Source organism: Meles meles, chromosome 4 (genome assembly GCF_922984935.1).
Source record: "Meles meles chromosome 4, mMelMel3.1 paternal haplotype, whole genome shotgun sequence".
NCBI classification, from domain to species: Eukaryota; Metazoa; Chordata; class Mammalia; order Carnivora; family Mustelidae; genus Meles; species Meles meles.
In genome coordinates this window covers 63,092,461-63,111,625 of record NC_060069.1, presented here as the reverse complement: position 1 = coordinate 63,111,625, position 19,165 = coordinate 63,092,461, and the positions used below count along the sequence as shown (strand labels likewise).

The following is a 19,165-nucleotide window of genomic DNA, read 5'->3' as shown; positions in this document are numbered from 1 at the left end:
AAACTCCCCGCTGAGCAGGGAGACAGATGCTAGAATCGATCCTGGGACTCCAGGATCATGATCTGAGCCAAAAGCAGTTGCTAAACCAAATGAACCACCCAGGTGCCCTCAAATAATTTCACTTTACCAATACAAATCTTGAATTTCCATATCTAAACGTTTAAAAAAAAATGTATTTAGTATTGAGAAAAGTGGTTAGCTCCTTGTGAGCCTGTGTCATATTAATTATTAATAACCTTTTGAATAAGCTAACTGGAAAGAGAGAGTCCAGATTAAATTAACAAATATTAATATAAATAATAATATTAGCAGATTTTTCTTGTGTATTATTTTTTAAATAAAATTGTACTCTACATAATCTATGCTCTTTTAATATTAGATTGTACAGACACTTTGCTTTATAAATGAGTGTATTACTTTCTATTCCCTTTATGACTTTTTATAACACGTGAGTTAAATATTAAAATATTGCACATATACTAAAATATTGTGATAATTACTGTGGAATATGGCAATATGCTTAGCTTAAGAGAGGGCCAATTAAATGAGGAGATGAGACCATCTGTGTCTTCAGTTAGAGGATTTTATGATTGCAAGTTTTATATCATGAGTCCTGAGTTTTAGATTTATCATTAGACAGAACAAAACTATTCACTTGAACAATGGTCTGATCATTCATCCAAATGATGCTGCTTTTTACTGTGCAGTGGGCTAAACCATGGGAATATAACAGTGAATCAGTCTCCAAGAAGCTTGTACGCTGGTCAGTGAACAAAAAATAAAAGGGAAATTAGAAAAAAGCTGTGTTTACCAAGTGCCTAAGCAAGGCTTTATATGTGGCATGTTAATTTCCCAGAGTAAGTGACATATAAGAGTTGGGTAAACTGTCATTGGCCACCTTTTTTTTTTTTTTAAGCGAGGGAGTTGGGGGAGGTGAGAGGGAGGAGGAGAGAGAGAGAATCTTAAGCAGGCTCCATGCCCAGTACGGAGCATGTGGCGGGGCTTGATCTTACAAGGCTGAGATCATGACCTGAGCCAAAATCAAGAGTCAGGCCCTTGACATACTGAGCCGCCCAGGCGCCCCAACATTGGCGAGCTTTTAGACCTACAATTTATATTAGTTTGAGGGTAGGCAGGAAATAAGTTGTTAATTAAAGAAATAATTCATTCTAGTTATGAAAATTATCAGTGAAAACATCTTATACTGTAAAAATATATACATATGGGTATATGCGGCTATGTGTGTATGTATGTACGTATGTATACACACATAGAGACACAGAGAACTCAGATGAACTCCTAGAATTCTACATAGCACAACGCATTTTTAAGTGTTAGCGATTTCCTTTTCAATAATAACCTGAACAACACAGTACTGAATTTGACTACCTTGAGGGGAGATGGTGCTATTCATAACCAGCAGGTTATGAAATGCTGAAGTTATAAAAGACCAGTTGTATCTACAAGGACAACAAAATGACTAGCCAATTTAGCACACTGGTCATTTCTGGAAAATAACTGTAAATTTGGTGAGCTAAAATAAAAATGAAAGAACATTTGTGCCAGTTATTTAATGGTCTGATTTCTGTCAAAGTGGCAGTTCTCTGGAGAAAGTCAAATCAGGTATTCTGGGATAGCATCACTGATATCAACTCGTTCCTTTGCCATCTGGGTCTTTTTACGAAAGTGCGGCACAAAATGTCTTTTTAAAAATCTAAATCAAAATGTCTTTAAAAATCTCTGCTTTATAAGCTCTCTGATTTCTTGGTTCGCTGGCAAGTGGGAAGTATTACATTTTACATTTGTCAGTCTTCTATTATATGAATTATACTTGAAAACCAAGGGGACAGAAAAAGAAGTCAAATCAGTTGGCTATTGTAACATTGTAATATTTACTCATGGCTGAAATAAAGTGCTTAATGTAATTCTGATCTCGAATCACCAAATTTATCTTTGGGGAAAGGACAAAACAAAGAGAAGTGTTCTGAGTCCAATTTAAACTTATTATTTAGTGATAGCATGCGAGAGCAGGCCTTGTTTCCCATTTCAAAAGAGCCTCTGAGGAAAACTGTTGATTTGGGGTTTATGGACACAGTTAAAGGCTGTTGTCCTCTTTAATTTTGGGGAAAGTGAGCAAACACAAGCTATTATTTTTTTTTTCTTCTTCTTCATCCTGATTTTTATTATCTTCTTTGCCGTGAAAATCATGTAAATTGTGCTGTGGAGAAATATATAATGATTTAGGCGGGTGCTTATCAAATGTGCATAGGAATCACCTGGGGATCTTGTTAAACTACAGATCTACATTGAGAAGGTCTGAGGTGGAGTTTCAGATTCTGCATTGCTAAGGGGCTCCTAGACTGTGCCTGTGCTGCTTGTCCAAGGACTACACATGCTGAATAGAAAGAGTCTGTAAGATCTATGCTTCCCTCATGTAGCAGGATCTTATGTTTACACACACTGTGCTGGGGCTTGAGTTCTACTCCTCAGCTTGGAAACTGTACTATCCTTTCCAGTGACAGCACGTTATCATCACGATCCATACAAGGCTCCTCTTGCTTTATTTGCCAGCATTATTATTATTTTTTTACCTTATTTCACTTCTTGGTGCATTAATCTGAGGATCCCAATGTCTAAGATTTCTGGTTTCTGAAGACTTATCTTTTTTGATATTCTTTGGGTAATCAGTGCTTGGGTGTATGCACTTCTTCAGCTGAGTTTAAAAGAATTCCATCTTGCCATACAAAAAGAGCAGATGGCAGGCAGTAGAGTGTTCATGCTTTCTTTAGACACCTAACCAGATATGACTGAAGGGGGCATCAACAATTTGAAAAAGCGTAATGAAAAGCCTACTAAATATGTGAGATTAGAAAACTTCTCACTTATTTTTAAACTTCATTTCTTCTAAGTTTCATCCACCGTGGTTCAGGCTGTCAGCCTCTAAGGTAATATACTTTTTATTTCATGAAGTCCAAGTAATGAAGGCCATTCAGTGTCACCTTGGTTATTCGAGTATAGTAGATGGGATGACAATCCTGTAGAGTGTAATTGTTTATACATTACATTTCACAGAGTGAGTCAGTGATGAAGTCAAACTTGGGCCTCTATGTCCTATTTCCTCTTTCCACTACATGCATGCAGTCTTGTCTCCAGGAATTGAATTATCGGTGGCATGGATTGATTTGTATCTTTATTTGGATTGCAACGAGTACGTAAAGTGGAGAGAGAACCGTCTACTAAAACCAAAACCAAAACCAAAACCAAAAGTTATTGTCAGTCTTTAGTAGGCATAAACAATGAACAGGGCAGATATCTATGTTATAATCTAAAAGTTGGAGTGCTATGGTGCCTAGGTGACTCAGTTGGTTAAGTGCCTCCCTTTGGTTCAGGTCATGATTCTTGGGTCCTGGGATTGAGTCCCATGTCTTTCTCCCTGCTCAACAGGGAGTCTGTTTTTCCCTCTCCCTCTGCACCCTTCCCCATGATCTCTCCTTTCTTTCCCCCCTCTCTCAACAATAAAATCTTTAAAAAACTAAAAATAAAAGCTGAAGGGCTAAGAGGTAATGTCAACATCTTTTCTGTATGGTGTCCTTTCCATCAGGTCACAATCTGCCTGATTTTCAACACATACCTTATAGTTCATAAATGTGTTTTAAAATATAAATGAATAAAAATGGTATATGTATTTGCTCTTATTCAAAGCCTCTTAATGATGCAAGAAAATAAAATTCTCAGCTCTTCTTCAATAAATGAGTTAAAAAATAACATTTATCCATAATTTAATCTTAGTATACTGTAAAGTCCTGCTTTTACTATCTGCTCTCAAAAGTGAACTGTTTGTCAAACTTCCATTAAGCTGAAGGTGAAAAATTAATGAACCACTTCAGATATTTCAAAACTAATGCATGTCTATTAGTCATTCAGGAAAAAAAAAAGGCAAAGATTTAAATACATTCAATTAGGGTTTAGGATTCACTCATATTTAACTCTTAAATATATTGTTTCATATGCCTGATTGAGAATTATAGAAAAAATGCAATTATTGATTGTTTCATTAACAGAAAAATACATCTCAGATTATTTTATTTAAAGAGATAGTCTTTTTTTTTTTTTTTCCACACAAAAGATACTGTTACAGCAAGGTTAACCAGTGAGTTGATAGGGATAGATGGGTTTTGAAAGTCTATGTAATATGTCCACTGTGGGAGGGCAGTGAGCTGGAGAAAAGGCACAAATGTATAACAAGTGCAGGATTAATAAAATTATAATTTATTCTTTAGTTGTACCCTTGTTCCATCTTCAAGGCACTCAGAAAACCAGTGAGATAGTGGCATTGAAACTATTTTTCAAAGAACTGCGGATCCTGCTGTGTTCCTGTCCTTGTGCTTGGCATTGTGTGTTATGCAGTGATGGAGAAGACTTGGTTTTTGTCTTCAAGGGATTTAGAGTTTAAAGAGGAGAAACAAGGTGATAAAGTGATAAGTATGAAATGTAATGATAATCAGAAACAACAAACACTACAAAAAAGCGCAGAAATACCACATAGTGAGAAGAGGGCAACAGAGAAAACTTCTTGTAGAAAGCGGCTTTTGAGTTGGGTTTCAGAGGAAGTGTGAAGTTCAGACAGCGTAGTGCATGCGAATAGCTAGTAAAGGGAAGGGATGGTTTTTGCAACAACATGGAGGGCCTACTTCGCAGACTATGTGGGAGAACAGCTTATGTGTTAGCATAAAATGTATGGAGACGAACGACAGGAACTAACCTTCACAATACAAGGTCTGAGATTGTGAAGAGCCTTGAATGGCAAACCAGAGTCTGCCATTTGATCAGGGGAGGGGTGAGATCATGCAGCATTTTAAGAAGTTTCATTTTGTGTTGGTAACATATCAGGACCTAACGTCCATGAAAAGATCAAAATAACAGACTGCACATTTCTCATAAATACTATCTCGCTGTCCCATATACACTAGAGCTCCTGTAGGTAATGGCCGACAGAGAAAATCCATTCTGAGTAGAAAATCAATTCTTCTCAGAGTAAGAGGGCTATATCGGAGCTTTGCTGCTCATATGTTGAGGGACACCATCTATGCCGTGAGATATTAACCACTATGGCTCCGGGTGCAACCAAGAGCAGCAGAGACTCAGGACTGGTCACCTGAGGTTGGCAACAGCTTCCTTGAGGTGTGAAAATTCCCTTCAGTTTTTCTGAACGGATCCTGTGCTGTGTGAGCCCTGCAGAGCCTGGCTCGGGGGCATGCAATGTCCACCATGGCACAGGCCCCACTCAGAAGGGCCCACCCTTGATTTAATGCTCTGCTGTTACTGTCTCGAAATTCTTCTTTTTGAACAGGAAGCCACACATTGTCATTTTGCTCTGGGCCCTGCAAATTATACGGCCACTCTTGGTCCTATGACATGAAAATGGCTAGGAAGCAATGAACTACACTGTGGTCAAAATGCACTGTCATATATTCATATAAAAGGGGTTACTGGATTATGCAACCAGCACCGTGCTTACATAACAGAACTGATCCTGAGCTTAAATCTTTATTATTCTTTCTTCAAGCTATGACTGCTTTGGCTGCCAAAGGCTCAAGCTAAATATCATTGTTTTTTTGTTTTTTGTTTTCGTTTTTTTTAAGCCTTGTGGTTTTCCAGATGATAAATTAAGGAAACACTTCTGTAACATATTTTCTCATTTATAACCTGCCTCCTGGAGCCTGGATACCAGTCTGGTTGAGCTCTGCACCCCCTGCAGTCCTATCAAATTAAATTCTGAGAAAACCTTCGGCAATCATTTTCCCTAATAAAAGTTCTGAAAAATAAAGCTCTGTATTCACAGACGTTTTGGCTGCTTGAGAGAGTCATTCCATTGTGTATTTCCTCTCTGAGTCAGTATAAATATATCAGTTGAATACGTATTTTTTTAGTTCTTAAGCACAGTTTGGTTTATTCTCTCCATCCTCTTTACTCTGAGTACTTATGGATTTTTCTTTTACTTCTGTTACATAGTTTTCTCTCCTTATTTTTATTTAACTTCTGTCTTTCTTCAAATTTGAGATGAATCTATTCAAATAATTCTACAAAGTTAGTTTACAAAAATCTCATCTTCTCCCCTCCTTCCCTATATTTTCTCTTTCTTCTCTCTCCCAAAGGCAAATGCTCAATTTATTTCAGTACTTTTAGTCGTTCCCTACATTTTACATTTACCTCTCTATCTCTCAAAAGCATATTTATGAGTCGAATTCATTTTTTTCAGTTTTATTTATTACCACTATGGAAGATAAAGATTTAGTTTGCTTTCACAAGTCTCCATGGGTCATCACCCCTGACTTGTCCCTTTTTTTTCCCAAGAGTATCATTTTGTGTGTGTGTGTGTGTGTGTGTGTGTGTGTGTGTATGTGTGTGTGAGAGTCATTATGTATATTATTATGACTATGTAAATATTATTCACATTGTATGATGATTACATTTCTTTCTTGAACAACTTTTTGCTCCCTCTGAAGCTAAAGGTTGTCTACTGGTTAGATTTCTTATTTTTCTATGTATTTAGAAGCTCCTCAGATGCTAACTGTCTGATCTCTACTGTAAATATTCTCTCAATACATTAGCACACATCTGTTTTTCCATTTTCTTTGTCTTCCTGGAGACCTCCCTCCCTGAGCCTCCTGACCTCCTTACTCTTCTCCTCATAAGCTCTGATGCATGTGTGCCCTTTTAGGATTGTTCTTGGCTAAGGGTGCCTACTTGAGAATGGCAAAGTTAAGTTGATTTTTAAATTCTGTAAAAGGATGGGTTTATTGATTGATGGACATTAATATGGGATGTCTCTGGTGAGGTGTTTTATTGGTAAGCTTCCAGATTTTCAGTATTTTTATATAGTCTTCATTGGTCATATCTACTACAAGTGAATGTCCTATTGCCCTACCTAGAAGGAAGGATTCTGGGCACCAAGACAGTAAAACATTTGATGAGTCTCTGCAATTATAAGACCATCCCATTTTAAATATGAGATACCCCCACCTTCACTGCGTCTGGTGTCTCCCTCCCTATTCAGCATTCCCTTGCACTTTTCTGAGGGAGTGGGGGGAAGAATAGGCACTCTTTGATTGAAGGCATGAATGACCACTTCAGGAGGAAGGAGACCTTCACAATCAGAATTTCATCAAATTCTCCTGTTTCCCCCCTCCTTTATCCATATATATTTTTTAAGGTTTTATTTATTTATTAGAGCGTGAGAGAAAGAGAGATCATGAGCAGCAGGGAAAGATACAGGGAGAAGCAGACTCCCTGCTGAGCAGGTACATTCCCTCCCCACCCCCTCACCCCAGTGTGGGACTTGATCCCAGGTCCCTGGGATCATGACCTGAGTCGAAGGCAGGCACGTGACCAACTTAGCCACCAAGGTGCCCTACTTTACCCATATTTTAATAGGTAGGTGCCGTGACCATTTCCTAAGCCTTTCTGGGTTCTATGGTACAAACTGCATCTGCATTGCTTCTCAGCTTACTCTCTGCTCGCTTAGGTTTTGGTCTCTTTGGGTCTGTTACATCAGTTGACCCTTAGGTATCTGCTTTCTGGCTTTTAGAGTCTTACTGCTATTGTCCCTTCTCTTGGTCAGCCCCTGTGGATTTACACTTTTTTATTCCTTTGTTGTCATTCCAGTGGAGTCCTGTGGGAGAATGGAGGGAGACGCGTGTGTGCGATCTGCTATCATTCTCTAGGATACATAATAGTATTTGGACTGAAGTATCTCAGATCATCTTTAATAAGTAGAGTATAACTAAGGAATAAACAAATGAACTCAGATAAGCATATGGTTCATATTTTAAATACTCATTACAAAAAATGTCTCGAAGTGTTTTTAGTTTCTGTTGGCTAAGGATTCTGTTCCCTTCTCTTTTTGATCCAGATGGAAGCTTTAGACAAAACCGATCAAACCTCACGTCTCTGCTAGTTCAGCCCATCTCGGCATCTCTTGTTGAGAAACTGATCTCTTCTCCAAACAGCAAAACCAAAAACGGTGTCTGTAGCCCTCTAGAACTTCCAAATAATGGTAAAGTATTTCATGTCTTTCTGTGTATTGTATAGTTTTTGTAAGGACCGCGATCATTTTTAATCTCTTAAATTGATATGTTTAGAATTATTCCTTAAAAAAAAAAGAAACACATTTATTTTTTGATGAGGTGAGCATTTATTTCTCATCTGTGGCCCTTTAAGGGACATTTTTGGAAAGTAATTTTGATAAAGACTGCAAGTTGATCAAACTGAGAGATTTTTTAAAAAGGGGGAGAAGCAGAAAGCATTTTAAACTGTAGCAAAGAAAAGCAGCTTTACAAATAAAGCATTTTGTACATTCACGAAAATCTGCTTAGCAGAGCTTCCTCGTTTCAGCTTCAGCAGTCTGCGTGGCTGCCAAGATTCAGTGGATAGCAGTCAGCTATCTGGGGTATGAAGTCTTTTAGTAGAAAGCATTAAAGCCTAATTCCTGCGATTGACTAAAAAATCCCTGTGTCTTTACGCATCATCGCCTGAGAGATGCCTCTTGCACCACGGAGCGGTTTGTCTGGCCTTGTTGGAACACACCGGATAAAACTGAAGTAGTTAAGCTGCCTGTGGTGGGGTGCGAGCGTCTGCCTCCAGCCGCAGCATTAGAGTCCTGACGAAGAAACTCTCTTTACATACTGTTTAATTTGGATCTAGTCGTTGTAAAATTCAACCGAGGACTCTGTTTCTGCATCCAGACCTGGAGGCTCAACGACCCAGGTTTTATCTCTTCTGCTTTTCTCTTGACAGCAAAAGTATTAAAAAAAAAAAAAAGTTTTGAAGACACCTAAAAAGAAACCCCAAACCTGAATACATACAGGATTGCACTCTGTTAGGAGGCGCGCATACTTTTCAAAGCCCGATCAATTGAGTGCCTCCTAAACTGATTATTGATTGAGCTACTAGGATATATGGAAAACACTGATAAGCCTTGGTCCTCAAAGCTGGAAAGAAGTCTTTGAGGAGCTTTTTGTTTTGTTTTGTTTTATTGTCTTTTATTTTGAGCCTTACAAATTGATCGTGGACTCTATTAAAATATGTGAAGAATGCTCTAATAATACTTTAGTTGTAAGGAAAGCTCTGGACTTCTAAGAGACCAGATTTAATTAACTGATTACTTCAATAAATATTCAGAGCCACTGATGTGGTCCAGCCACTGTCCTGCCCTCAGTAAGCTGATAGTCCACGTACTGGCTCCATGACTGCTCATGCAGTGTCATACAGCTGCTATTTCTGGACCTACAGAAGGCTATCTAACCTAGCATCTCAGGCTGACCTGAGAATCAAGTTATGATGTATGTCTCAGTACTTTTGCATACTGTAAAATGTTACATTAGCAATTGTCTTTCTAACCAAGGAACTTTATCAGTTTCCTCCACGGTATGTTAAATATCTGTATAATAATATCATAACTAAGCAAAGTGGCACCCCATAGCTATATCTTTACAGTAAGTTACAACATGTATAAAGCTTAGAAGAAAAAATGAGATGTGCACTGAAACCTGTTTTACAACTCCATTTTTAAAAAAGCAACAAGAGGGGCACCTGGGTAGCTCAGTGGGTTAAGCTTCTGCCTTCAGCTTAGGTCATGATCTTAAGGCCCTGGGATCCAGCCCCACATTGGGCGCTCTGCTCTCTTTGCCTGCCTCTCTGCCTACTTGTAATCTCTCTCTGTCAAATACATGAATACAATCTTTTTTTTTTTAATACAAGATAGGCCTGCTTTTGTAAGAAATTATGCCATATCAAATTTTCCTCATGGATATAGTAGCTATTATTGTTTTTAGAAAAATTTGAAGATGTGGGTGTTTCATGTTTAACAGGCACTCTTTTCATCATCTTTTTAAGTACAGGGTATTACATTTAGATTTCCCAAATAGTGATGGAGCAATCTGAGTTGTTAAATTTAAACAACTCTTAAATGTAGGGTAACAAGCCTCTACCCATAATGTTTTGGATAATAATACTTATGATAGCCAAGATAAATTAATTAACTTTTAAATTTTCTCATAAACATATAAATACATTATTTGCTCATTCTGATATATATCAGGATGGGACATGGAAAGGATACAGAATGAAATGCTATATTTTGGAGCAAATAAGAACAATGCTTATAGTTTACAGAATAAAAAATGATTTAAAACATAGTTATATCTTATTGTGGAATTTTCTTTTTCTTGAGCCTCAGTGTAGGAAAATTTTCACAGAGAAGTTAGGCAGGAGTACATTAAAAATATGTGTACAAATCAACTAATTATTTATTATACCCATTTAATCCTTTGTATATAGCCAATCCAAATTCTTTATCATCCAGGCAAGAGTATACTGGAATTTTAACATCCATTTGCCCCCCGCCCTTTGAATTGTTGCCAACACTTCCCAGTAGTGTGAATATGTTTGGCCGCATCCCAAGCTCTAGAAATAGATCCTCATTAGCTCAAGTCTATTGGCATATCACAGGATGATCTTGGCCAAACAGTGCCAAGACTTGATTTCTGGAATTTATTTGAGCAATGACTCACTTTAACACTATCGCTGAAAGAAAACGCCTTTAGCCTTTTTGGTAACTTCTTTGGGACCTTGAGAGTATAGCCTTCCTGAAAATGGACCAACACAAGGAAGGTACAAGTGAATAATAGGGGGAGGGGGAATAGAAAATCTTCTCCACATCATCTGAGCCCTAAAGCTTTGTCTGAAGCCAAACCTACTGAACTGGCCATGTATATGAGTCAACACATCCCCTGCCCACCCCACCCCCCCTTTTTCTTCCAGTCAATCTATGTTGGATTTTTAGTTTTTTGCAAACAAACAAACAAACAAACAAACAAAAAGCTACCTAACTAAAACAGATCATAAAACTTAAACTAAACAAAAGTATTTAATATCTACATTCATGAAATAGGTTCAACAAAATGAAGTGGAGAGCAGAGTATTTATATGGAAAGTCCTGAGAGGACTAAGACTGATTTGAGGGATAGAGAAAAAGGCAGGAAAAAAGGTCTTGCAATACACACACACACACACACAAATGGGTTGATCAGATAACTGCATATTGACTGTATTTTATTTTCCATGATCTTGTCTTACTTTTTGTAGGCCTTACCTGTTGATCTAATATGTTATTGGTCTTTGTCCTTGAGAATCAACCAAAACATGGGAATTTGAATTTTCGATTATCAGTCTGAGTTTGTGGTTAAAAACTATGAATATAGTGGAAAAAGGTGAGGGGGAAGCTTAAAATCCATTAACTTAAGGCAAAAATTTTAAATGAATTGAGTTAAAAGAAACATCTTAATATGTTTAATAAATGACTTTTGATGAATAGAAAAATGGCTATTTCTGTTACATAAAAATGTCATCAGTGATGACAAGTTTTTACGTAAGTAAATTAATATATACATATATATTATATTAATATATACATATATATATAATTTCCCTGTTTGGAATTTTATATATTCTTTGATGAAATTTACTTTAATTAGAATAATATAGTGAGGTATATTATTTCATATGTATTTTGAAGATTTACATTTCTAATTTATTAACAGTTACTTAAAAGTACTCATTATCATTTCTTGAGTAGAGATTTGAAAAGATGTATTAAACATATTGTCCAAAAATTGAGGTTAAACTAAAATCTCTTGGCAAATAACAAATTTTAGCTTTTCAGGAAATATTCATTAACAAGAAATGTTATTAGTACAGTTGAATTCAGCATTATTTTTTGTTACATACAAAACTAATCAACCTGTTCAGAGTAGCCCTAACATTGCTACATGTGAGAAGATCCAGGAGTACATTTCGTTTTTCTGGTTAAAAAGTGTCTCAGTAGATACATCAAGCAAATAACAGAGTGGAAATGATATGATATGGCCTTTTTTGTGCTCTAGGAAAAATAATTCCTCAGAAGGCCTAAAAAGAAAATATAAGAAAATTGCAAACTTGCAATTTTAATAGGGTGGGTTTTAATAACTTCCAACCATGAATGTGGAGGAAAATATTTGGAAGAACATGTGAAAATTTTAATTTGTCTAGACAACTTCTATGTAGTATGCATCTAGATACAGTGGCCACTTTTTCCCCCAAAAATTCAGTGAGTTAGAATACATTTGCAATCATTGTCATGACAAATGTTGGGAGTCACTAAACTGTGCAATGGTGACACCCCAGTTTTATGGCTCTTCAAGCAGCGAGTTGCACAGTGAACCTAGGAGTTTGAGCTGGAAGCTGATAACAGAGTAATCCGTAGAACTAAAGATCAGCCTTCATAAGCTCCCAGTCTGAAGTCCTTGGACAAAAGGAAAAAAAAGCTTCAGAAATGACTTTGAAGGACTACTCATCAAGGGTCTTAAACAGAGTGAACATAGGTGGGAAACCTATTGTCCAAAGTCCGCAGAAAGTACAGTCAATTCTCTGTTTCCTGGGGAGTGCAGGTTGGGTTTACCAAGGGTGACACAGATCTGTCATTCACCCAGAACTTCTCATGTTTCCAGCTTTCTGTCTTGACAGTTTTGATTTTCAGAAATGATTCAACTTAGATTCAGTCTAGAGTTATGTTTGTTTGTTAAAAGACCTAAAGACAACCTGAGATGTACACTCTTCAGCAGAATTAGTTTAACAAGTATTTTCTGATTTCCAGTGTTTCTCAGCAATTTTTATAGTTTCCTGTATTCTTGTCATATCATTTCTCAAGTACCTGTCGCTTCTTTCAAATTACAAAATCTTCAGCTAAACTTTGTAGCTGATGTATGTGATAAACTCCATTAGAGCATACCCTACCCTTATAGTTTGATGGTCCTCTTTATGCCGTGGGCTAATAGCGGAGTGCATTTCTGGTTGTACATCCTGCTATTTCCTTCATGTATCCAATATTTCCTCCTGTCATTATATTTAGTATTATCCAAACATGTCTTCAAGTTTGTGTCTCTAAGTTGAAAAGCCTCTGTCCTCTAAAGCTCCACGCAACGCCATGCTCCCCATGTTGGAGGTAGCACTTCCTGACTTTCTCAGCGTTGCTTTAGGCACTTGTATGCTGCTTGGAAGAATATAATATTCTGCTGAACTAGAGTATAAGCAACTTCAATTTTCTTTTCTTTTTTTAAAAAAGATTTTATTTATTTATTAGAGAGAGAGACAGTGAGAGAGAGAGAGCAGAGGGAGAGGGAGGAGCAGACACCCTGTTGAGCAGCGAGCCTGACACAGGACTCCATCCCAGGGTCTTGAGGTGATGACCTGAGAAGGCAGACATCAACCGACGAGCCACAGGCGCTCCTTCAGTTTTCATTAGACTGTGGTCTTGTTCTCCGAGGTTTCCTTTATATCCTAGTGTTCTATGAGTATTTGGAACGAGTGTGTACTTTTTTGTCAGGCATACAGTTTTATGCTCACTCACACTAGGCACCATACTCAAGTCATTCAAATTGTCTATATCTTATTATTAATGTTAAAATTGCCTTCTATTTCTATAGATTTCTCTATTTTATCTTGTAGTTCTGTTGATTTTTGATTCATACATTTTTTTTTAAAGATTTTATTTTATTTATTTGACAGATAGAGATCACAAGTAGGGAGAGAGGCAAGCAGAGAGAGAGAGGAGGAAGCAGGCTCCCTGCCAAGCAGAGAGCCCAATGTGGGGCTCGATCCCAGGACCCTGGGATCATGACCTGAGCGAAAGGCAGAGGCTTTAACCCACTGAGCCACCCAGGCGCCCCTGATTCATACATTTTAAGGTCATTTCTCATGTGTTTGTAAGTTCAAATGCAATACATCTTCCTGGTTGAAACACTGATCAGATGAAGTGATCTTCTTTATATTTTTTAAATTTCTTTTTCTTCTTTGTATTTTTAATGTGTGTTTTAAAATTTGATTTGGGTTGACTTTAATTTAGCCTCAGTAGCTTTTTTTTTCTTTTTCTTACTATCCAGATTTCTATATATTTCTCTTTTAGCATCTCTTCTTAACTAGCAACTAGTTTGTATTTTGTTAAAGTAAATTCTACTTAACTCATGACCCTGAGATCAAGAGTCACATGCTTTACTGGCTGAGCCAGCCAGGTGCCCTACTACTACTTTGTATTTTAAATACAATCTGATTATCTTTTAGCTGAAACTTCCAGTTTATTACATTTAAAGTGATTATTAATTTATTTATGCTTCCATATTTTTATCTGAATTTCAGTTTCTTCCTTGTACCACATATTATGTTTTACTTTTATTTTATTCCTCTCATTAGATTTAGATTATTTTGTCATTATATTTTTTCCTTTACAATTTTAGAAGTTATAAATATTTTTTGTATTCCTTTAGAGCTACCCTAGAATTAGAGCTTTTAAAATATCTTTTTCCTGCTTTGTTCCATGACAGATAACTTTCTTCACTATCTCGTGGGTAGGTGTGGGGAGTGCAGTCATTTAGGAGTCTACTTTATGAGGAAGAATCTCTTTTTGGAACTACCTTCTCTCCAACTTGGGCAGGCCCAGGGATTTTTCTTCTAAACTTTGCATCTCATAAGGCCATTAAAAGATTCTCTGGGTTCAGTAAATTCCCTCAAGTTGAAAGCAGCTTTATTGTGTTACTTATCTGGGTTCCCATCACAACTTAAATTTTGACCTAGTGATTCCTTACCTTCTAGTTCTTAGATGCTGTTAACAAGATGCATTTTGTACTTTATTCAGCATTGTAAATTACTGTGGGAAAGTTGGTCTGAATATCCTGTCCTGTCCTATTACTATAAAAGAAATTCTTCTCCTCACCATCTCTTCATTTCCTGGCAACACATACGGATGACTCACTAAATACACCTAAGTTGGTCAACATATAAATCAGGTTGCCATCAGGAAATCAATGACACCCACACTAAAAAATGTGCAGTTCAAGGGAGTTTGGCTAAGGGCCTATGCAAAAGTGTTGATTAGGTAAAGGAAATTGGAAAAGTGATGGTGAGGGGCACCTGGGTCATTCAGTCCCCTAAGTGACCGACTCTTGATTTTGGCTCAGGTCATGATGGGTTGTGACATCAAGTCCTGTCAAGCTCCATGCTCAATAGGTAGTCTGCCTGAGATTCTATATCTCCCTCTCCTCCTGCCCAAGCCCCCTTTTTCCCTCTCTCTAAAATAAATAAATCTTAAAAGAAAAGAAAGGAAAGAGAATAAAATAAAGAAAAAGAAAAGATAAGAAAAAGTGAACCACTCTAAGTCTAGCAATTGTTACTATCTATAAACTAAAGGTGCAAGAAAGGAGAGTAGTTACAGAAACTGGCAAGTCCTTAAGAGGTAGGAGAGGTCAGTCTGCCAGGTGTCTTGGCTTTCAATCAAGGAATGCAGACACTGCCAGCAAGTGACCAGCCAGGGAGGGTGATGGAACACAAGGGCTCTAATCTTTCTCTTACTCAACCTACTGATCACTGTTGATATCTTCTACTGGCTAAACCCAACCTAAAGCCAAGAACAGAGGAACTAGGTAGATGTTCTCTATAGAGGCCAGCTTTTGGGGGCACAGAGCTAAGTGAAGGATGACAATAGACTTGGATGGCAATGTGGGAAATATGCAGTCCAGTTAGTGTTGCAGGTGATTAGTCTGCTGACAAATTTGATAGTTTGTGATTTGTTGAATGGTTTGGTAGAAAAATGTGGAAAATCTGTTAATCAACTTTCACTCTTATAAGGGATACAAAGAAGACGAAAGTCATTTTTTCTGGGGTTCATATTTTTTCAAACATCTTCCTATTTACATAATTTTACTAATTCAAAATAATATTAAACTTTAAATATTTTTCCCAAAATGCATGTAAGTTCTTAAGAATGCATCATACACACTTGGGGGTGTGTGTATGTGTGTGTGTGCCTGTGTCTGTGTAGACTGAGGGATAGCTACTAAACTAAGAAAGGATGTGGTGAAAAGGACCAAGCAAACAGCTTTCATTTAGTATTTTTATGCTAGTCTCACTTTTTTTAGAACAAAAATTTGATATACTAACACAGATTTGGAGATTTTATTTTTCTCTTTAATTTCTATTACTACAAAAACAGTTAATGTTTGCTAAGAGTTAAAAAAGAGAGATAAAAAAAAAAGAGAGCTATGAACAAAAACAGGGACACAAGTTAACCCATTCTATATGAGTCACGTTGAGCTTCCATAACAAGATACCACAGCACTGGTGGCTTCAACAACAGACATTTATTTTTCTCACAGTTCTGGAGACGGGAAGCTCCAGGCTCATGGTGCCAACAAAATTCGCTTTCTGATAAGTGCTCTCTTCCTGGCTTGTAGACGGTTGCCTTCTCTGTGTCCTCATGTGGACTTCTCTCTGAGCACACATAAAGAGAGTAAGAAATCTGTGGTGCTTCCTTCTCTTTTTTATAAAGACGCCAGTCCTATCAGACTAAATTCCCACTCTTAAGATCTCATTTAACCCTTCTCCTTGAAGGCCCTATCTCCAATTACAGCTACACGGAGGGTTAGGGCTTCAACATATGATTTCAAAGACAAATGGTTTAGTCCAGAACACATTCCTAATACCCAGTAATTATCACTATCAATGCTTAATATAAATCCTTCTAGATTTTTAATATACACATTTAGAGGTTTTGTTTCTTGTTTTTTTTTTTACCAAAAGGAGATCATACTATATATATTATTTTGAAATGCATTTATCTAATTAAATATCTCCACTTTTTCATGATAGTAAACTTTACCTTATTTAATATATAAAATATTTTGTCAGTCATCCAAATTTCTTACAGTGGGTTTATCCAAACCAAGATCCCAGGCAGGCCTACAAATTGCCTCTCTGCTAATCTAGTACAATCCTCTTTTTCTTCTCTTAACACTGAGATCTATAGGATCAAGTTTATTATCCCGAATATCCTACATTCTAGATTTGTGGGGTGTTTCCTTGTGATTTTATTTAACTAGTTCTTCTGTCCTTTTTATTTTCAATAAATTTGACATTAATTCTTAAGTTTTCTATGAGAAAACTCATTATTGTAATGAGTTTCTTTCTTTCTTTTCTTTTCTTTTTTGATAGCTGGTGTTATTGTCACTATCCAAGATATGGTAAGACATATAATATAGATGAGGTGGGACATAGTGGACCTAACTAAGTCTTAGGATTAGAACTAGTATAAATGTCTTGTGCAGAACTCTTTGTTTTGTTTTTTTTTAATAAAAAGTATGTTATTTATTTGAGAGAGAGCATATGCACAATTGAGAGAGAGGGTCAGGAAGAGAGGGAAAGGGAGAAGCAGACTCCCTGCTGAGTGTGGAGCCAGGCACAGGGCTCAATTCCAGGACCCTGAGATCATGACCTCAGTCAAACTCAGAATCTTCACCGACTGAGCAACCTAGGCACCCCTTACTATGTAGAACTCTTGTGTAAAGTGATGTTCCCTGCAGGACAGACTGCAGTGGAGCTCCTGAGAAAGTTACAATGTGGCTAGAAGAACATAGTATCTGGGGCAGTTTTGATGAAACGAGTTTGTATCTGTTGATGTGGGCAGTCCAATGTCTTGCTGCCAGTGCATTCTGATTGGTCAGCATATATGCTGGATCAGTTCATAAATATTTTGATAAATATTTTGGACAAGATCCTTGGTCTAAAGCATATGATGTCAATCATATAATCAATCAATAATATTGGTTCAGAAAAACGTTTGGCAATAAAGAGATATCATGTAGAAAAAAGGAGCACTCAGAAAGCTATACAGGCTGTGAGGACATAGAATCCAGAAGCAGTTTATACTCAGACATTTAGGGAAGCGGTTGACATTTAGGAAAGATGCTAGCAGTTTATAAAGTCCCAATCATCAGAAGTATGATTCTAGACTTTACTAGTTCCTAGAGTGCAGGGAAATGGAAAAATAAAGAAAACCAATCACAGCCCCAATCCTAGAAGTTCTTTTCTAGAGTCAAGTAGCTAAAAAGAGTCAGGTATAAAGAATGAAATATTCAATTAAAATTAGGAATCCTAGGAAGAACTGTGTTTAAGAAACCAGCAAAAGTCTGTTTATTGGAATTAGGACTCAGAGTTAGCAGCAATTTTTATTTCTCAAATCTCTTTAAATAAGGTTGGGGTTTTTCCTAGCCATTGGATCATGCCTACTCACAGTTCAGTTGGAGATGAAGCCTTGTTAGTTATGATGAAAGAGACGAGAACTAGTTGAGTCTTCATAACGCAACAAAAATGCAAGATAGGCTTATCACTGGAAAATAATTTCCATAGTATTTTTCTTTGCATATGATGAAATTAAGGACTAGAGGGAGGCAACTACTTTTATGTTTCAGCTCTGACACTCCTCACCCTATTTGAGTACAAATGGTCTGAGTGGAACACATTTTTGTCATCTCGAAATCTTTTGAACTTCACACATCAAATTTAAAGCTGCCATCAAACTTTGAAGGATGAAAGACAGAAAGCATTTGGCAAATGTAAGCTGGAAATGTTATCTTAAAGTAGCAGTACATACACACATACACATGCATTGACTTTTTAAAGAACAAACAGCATCTAAATGTTATCCAGGATTTTCTAATTTCAAGTGTATTTTTTAAAATTTTGAAATAAATGCAAACTTATAGAAAAGTTTCAAGAATAGTACAAAGAATTTTTTTTTTCTCAACTACCCGAGAGCAAGCTACAGACATGATGAACCATCACATCTGAATTCTCCCACAAACGGTGACATTTTCTCTATCCAGACAGCACAACCATCAGAATCAGGAATGAAACATTGATACACTCCTACTGTACACTCCAAAGGCCCCATTCAAATTTTGCCAGTTGTTTCAGTAATGACCTAAATAGCAAATGGATCTAAACTAGGGTCATGCGTTCTGAATTATCAAGTGTCCTATTTCCTTAAGCCTGGAATCGTCTCAGTCTCTGCTTGATTTTCATTTTGCTTTATCATTTTTGAAGCTTACATATCAGCTATCTGCAGAATGTTCCCCAGTCTGAGCTAAAGCTGATGTTTTCCCATGAATAATTTCAGCCTCTGCATCTTTGGTGGCAGTATTATAAAGTGAGACTATTTTTTCCTCATTGCTCATATCAGTTTGTCCCATTACTGGTTATGCTAATTTTGATAATTCAATTAAATTAATCAAAAATCTGTGAG

General features: G+C 36.9%; 1 protein-coding gene across 3 annotated transcripts in view; it reads left to right on the top strand.

Moving 5' to 3' along the window:
- Positions 1-19,165, top strand: part of NAALADL2 (N-acetylated alpha-linked acidic dipeptidase like 2) — a 1,427,879-nt gene that overhangs the window by 1,059,880 nt on the left and 348,834 nt on the right. For all 3 annotated transcript variants that reach the window (XM_046003219.1, XM_046003220.1, XM_046003218.1), the window contains one exon: positions 7,913-8,056. In XM_046003219.1, coding sequence (XP_045859175.1) covers positions 7,913-8,056 — 144 coding nt within the window. The remainder of the gene's footprint in view (positions 1-7,912; positions 8,057-19,165) is intronic.